This window comes from Gekko japonicus, unplaced genomic scaffold, assembly GCF_001447785.1.
Source record: "Gekko japonicus isolate JY-2015 unplaced genomic scaffold, Gekko_japonicus_V1.1 scaffold4059, whole genome shotgun sequence".
In the NCBI taxonomy this organism is placed as follows: Eukaryota; Metazoa; Chordata; class Lepidosauria; order Squamata; family Gekkonidae; genus Gekko; species Gekko japonicus.
This window is the reverse complement of record NW_015170393.1, coordinates 8,682-13,628: the sequence shown is the minus strand read 5'-3', so window position 1 is coordinate 13,628 and position 4,947 is coordinate 8,682. Positions and strand designations below refer to the sequence as shown.

At 41.4% G+C, this 4,947-nt stretch overlaps 1 protein-coding gene across 1 annotated transcript; it reads left to right on the top strand.

The window, feature by feature from the left end:
* The first annotated feature begins 1,000 nt into the window (after positions 1-1,000).
* On the top strand, positions 1,001-1,945 carry LOC107116372 (olfactory receptor 6X1-like). The gene has a single exon (XM_015418270.1). It carries the CDS (start codon positions 1,001-1,003, stop codon positions 1,943-1,945), a length of 945 nt encoding a protein of 314 aa, XP_015273756.1.
* Positions 1,946-4,947: the final 3,002 nt, after the last annotated feature.

Genomic DNA, 4,947 nt, shown 5'->3' with positions numbered 1-4,947 from the left:
TTTGAAAGCTCATACCATTTTGGCACTTGAAGCATAAAATCTTTTTCTCTCTCTTCAGAAATGAACATTTCATAGGAAGGAATATCAATCCTGTTGTCCTGTTTCACATCAACCCCCCCCCCCTCGGAACAGGTGCCTAGAAGTGAAAGCAGCACCTCTGTGGTGTTGTTTTTAGAAATATCTGTCTCCCCGCCTGTCTAAATATGAAAGTAGATGAAGATTATAACATACATTGTACTGTCCATTGTTTTTAAAGCTTATTATTATTTTTATTTTACTTGGCAGTTTCTTTTGTCCTGCCATCCCACTCTATTCATTTACTCATTTGTTAGGGTTTATATTGTCTGTTGTATGTATGAATTTTTAAGGGTGCAAATAACATACTTCTCAGTTTCTATACATCCCCCCTTTTCCTTCTTCATCTTGTCACCAGTCATCTCTCTCCTGCTTTCTCTGATTTTCTCATTGCTTACATCTGTGTTTTCATCCATTGTCCTATATTCTTTTGTCCTGTGCAGCCAATGAAAGCATGCATTTATATTCAGCTATGAGTTGACTGAACTTGGATGGTAATAAATGAATTGGATTGATTAAACTCAGCTACATAGAGGCTGATATAATGTTTATGATCCCACCATCATCTGTAAATGCAAAAACAGAGTGATTCTGAGCAAGTCTACTAAGAAATAATTAATGCTGCCTTCAACAGGACTTACTCCCATGTACGAGTGTGTAGAATCACAGCCAATGTCTTGGAAAATGACACCGTTCACATTTTGTCTATGGAACCGTCTGAATTCCAGAAATCGTCCCCCCACTGGTTTTCCTCTCTGCAGAGTGGAGATACAAATGTTATAAGAAGTCCCCCACCACACACCTTTTTATAGGGAAGAATACAGAACTGAATAAATGCATCATCCATCAACAGTGTCATATAAGATAAGTATCTGTGCAAGTGAACCTCTGACCCACCCACCCCAAATCTGGCAGTTTCTAAGTTATGGATTTGACTAATTGTTCAAGGGCAAAAGAATTCATACTTCTGGGATTCCCTCATGTGTGGGGAATAAATATACTTTTATTTGCCATTGTCCTCCTACTCTATGTGCTGTCAATTGCAGGGAATGGTCTCATCATTGTCCTGGTGAGAGTTGATCACCGACTCCAGAAGCCAATGTATTTCTTCCTTAGCAACCTCTCTTTCCTTGAGATGTGGTATACCACTGCTGTTGTCCCCAAGATGCTGGCCAACCTTGTCTCAGAGAAGACTACCATCTGCTTCTACTGCTGCATGGCACAGTCCTACTTCCACTTCCTCTTTGGCATCACAGAGTTTTACATCCTGACTGTCATGTCCTTCGACAGGTATGTCGCAATCTGTCAGCCACTGAGATATTCCAGCATCATGACCTCCAGCGTCTGCCTTCAGCTTGCCCTGGCCACCTGGTTTGGGGGCTTTTTCACCATCCTTTTGCAGACGATATTAGTGGTGAGGCTCCCCTACTGTGGCTCCAACGTTGTCAACCATTTCTACTGTGACATAGGACCGATGTTGAAGATTGCAGGGGGCGACACACATCTGATCGAAGCCATTGGCTTCTTCATTGCCGTGGCGGTGATATTGACCTCTCTGCTTTTGACCGTGGTGTCTTACATCTTCATCATCTCCACCATTCTCCGCATCCCTTCTAGCAGTGGCCGGCGGAGGGCCTTCTCCACCTGTGCCTCTCATCTGACTGTGGTCAGCATCTTGTACGGGGCAGTGCTTTTCATCTACTTAAGACCTAGTGCCATGCACTCGTCTTTCAGCCTCAACAAAGCTGTCTCCATGCTCAACACGGTGGTCACCCCAGTGCTCAACCCTTTCATATACACCATCCGGAACAATGAAGTCAAAGAAGCATTGCAGAAATTCATACAAAAGAAATCTCTTGAGTTTTCCTAATGTCCAGCTGCTGGTTTGGGTTGGAAAAGGTCACAGAGCAATTATATGCTGACAAAAGCTGGCAGTCTGAGCAATCAAGCTCAGATGTTATTTCCTGAATCCTAAACCCAGGAATTAAACTAGGTCAGAATGTCAAAATTTAAACCCGTTAACCTCTTCATAAAATAGGTATGCATTTTCTCTCTCTCTCTGCATGGGAAAGAAATATCTGACTGAATTCAGGCTTGCTGTTAGGGTGGACCTTTAGATCTTCTGAGTGATTATGAGTTGGTTTTGTGTCAGGGAGAAGCAAATTCTGTGATTCCAGAGGCTGTGGATCCCTCTGCCATAAACTGATGAGGTTTTGTGTACCTCCAGTAATGGTTACTGACCATCCTTCCTGGTTCTGGTGTTGCTTGTTTACATGTTTTTATTAAGTATGTGATAGTTTTAAATATATTTTTAATTGTTCAAATGTTTTGATTTGCTTCATGTGAATAACAAAGAGTGACTAACACATAGAATTTACTGCCACAGGAGGGGGTGGCGACTACAAGCATGGACGGCTTTAAGAGGGAATTAGATAAGTATATGGAGCAGAAATCCATCAGTGGCTATTAGCCACAAGGTACAGATAGGAGCTCTCAGTCTGGGGCAAATGATGCACTGTATTCTTGGTGCTTGGGGGGGGAGGCAACAGTGGGAGGGCTTCTGGTGTCCTGGCCCCACTGCTGGACCTCCAGATGGCACCTGGTGTTTTTGGCCACTGTGTGACAGAGTGTTGGACTAGATGGGCCATTGGCCTGATCTAACATTGGCTTCTCTTATGTCCCTGTGTTTGTTGCCCTGGGGACCCTGATCAGGTGGAAAGGCAGCATGGAAATGTTTTGGATGGATGAATGAATGAGTAAATGATATGCAACATGAGCATAGAGCTGGTTTTGAGTGATTGCTCAGGAAATATTGGGTGAAGTAAACAGGTAAAATTCATGAGATGTCTCCTCCACACAACTGTCTGCAAGAGTCTAAACCTAATTTGCTGTTTTGAGACAAATCAGGGAACCGATCTGGAAAAATCAACACTGCTTCAAAATTGATTTAAAAGTACATATCCCAATCAATGTATGAGCTTAAATGAAACATATGTCTGTTTTTATACTGCTTTCATTTTGATAAAGGTATTTAAGATGCATTTTAGAGAATCTTTCAAGACTCCCTTCATTTTCTTATTCTGGAACATACATATGAATGGATTATGTAAAAGTGTCAACTAACTTTAAAAACAGTCTGCTGTTCTGTTTTAAGCTGCCGAGGAATGGAGCTCCTCTGATAGTACGCACACAAAAATGGAACATCTGTAAAAGATAGTTTGGGGGCTTAACTGTTTGGGTGGTGTTTGCTCACCATGGATATCTCGAAATTGGGGATGGGCACGAATCACAAACAAACAAATACCTTTTATTGGCATAAAATATTAGACAGTTGCCATTAGGGTAAAACAATCCTATAAAATTTATGAAAAATGAATAACTTCTAAAAGCATTACAAAGGTATGTCTATTTATATGAGCTTAAATTATAGCAAGATAAAATTTTGCCCAATCACAAAACCTTGAATTAAATTGTACAAACTCATTGAACTCAATTAGAATGATCAGGGACATTTTTCCGTTTTATAAGACCATAAAAGAACTTGGCAGTCAATTCAATAATCTCTGAATCTCGAGAAGTAAGGAGGTAGTGTAGCTTGCTTCTGTCCGGTTGGCATACTACCTTGCTAAGGGGGACTTCCAGAAATTTTGCTCAAATGTCATTTAGCAAATTACAACATAAAAGTACATGCTCAACTGTTTCTATTTCACTCTTATTGCATCCGCATATCTAATTGCATAAGGGATTTTCTTATATCTCCCCTCAAGAATAGCAGGGGGGAGAACATTGAACCGTGCTAGAATATAAGCTGTGCACGATTGCGGTGATATCAGAGAGAAAAAATATTGTGGTGGAGCACCAGAGAGTGGATAGGCCCATCTAACTGAGGAGCACCTACCAGAAGCAAGAGCTCTGAGCTCTTGCAGTTCTATATCAATAAGTCTCTGCTTAAGCAGAATAAAAACCTCCGGCTCTGTTAAAGTGACAAAATCATTCAGATTAAAACCAATAGAATTAATTTTCTTTTCAATAGCCGAGAGCCAGGCAGAGGGATGGGAATCTTTCAACATATAGGCAACAAGGCTATTATGAGTGCATCTAAAATGCAAACACAACCAGAATCTAAAGGTGATGATCCAAGCCTTTGTCTCCAACCTTCTCTGATTGAGCTGCAAACAAATGGCAGCGTAGGAGACAAAGGCAACCCCAGAATTTTCCTCAAAAATTTGGATTGCAGTTGTTCAACTGCCTTGTTAAAGGCTGTAATCCAAATAGGGATACCATAGAGGAGCTTAGCAATAGTTTGGTGTACAAACACTTTAATAGCTGCTGGCACGTACTGATTGCCCTTAGTATAATAAAACCGCGTAAGTGCAAGCACACAGCAATTCGCCATTTTAATTGCCTCTGTTCTGTGTGTTGCCCAACTAAGATTGTGATGAAAATTCACTCCCAGGTATTTAAAACTCTTGACCTGTATGATTGTTTTACCCCTTATATTCCTAGGTTTCCAGGGTCCCCCAAAGGAATCAGGACAATTGAGGTTTTTGAAGATTTGTGGTTCATGGGGTTCCACGAAAAAATGAACCACAAACCAGGATAAACCTCCCTCAGTTCATGAACTAGTTCGGGTTCGTGAGGTTCATGATGCTGTGTGGCTTGCAAAAGCCATTTAAAAGGAATGGTGGTGCGACTTGTGAGTCAACTCAGAAGACATCTCAATCACCTACCTGTTGTTCCATTGGGGTTGACAAGATCCACATGTGGGGTGAAATTGTCCCTAACTGGCAGCTGTTCTCCAGACTGTTCCACTGGAGTAAACAGCATCTTTGCAGGGTGGACTTTATGGCCTCACATCCCTGATCTTTCCCT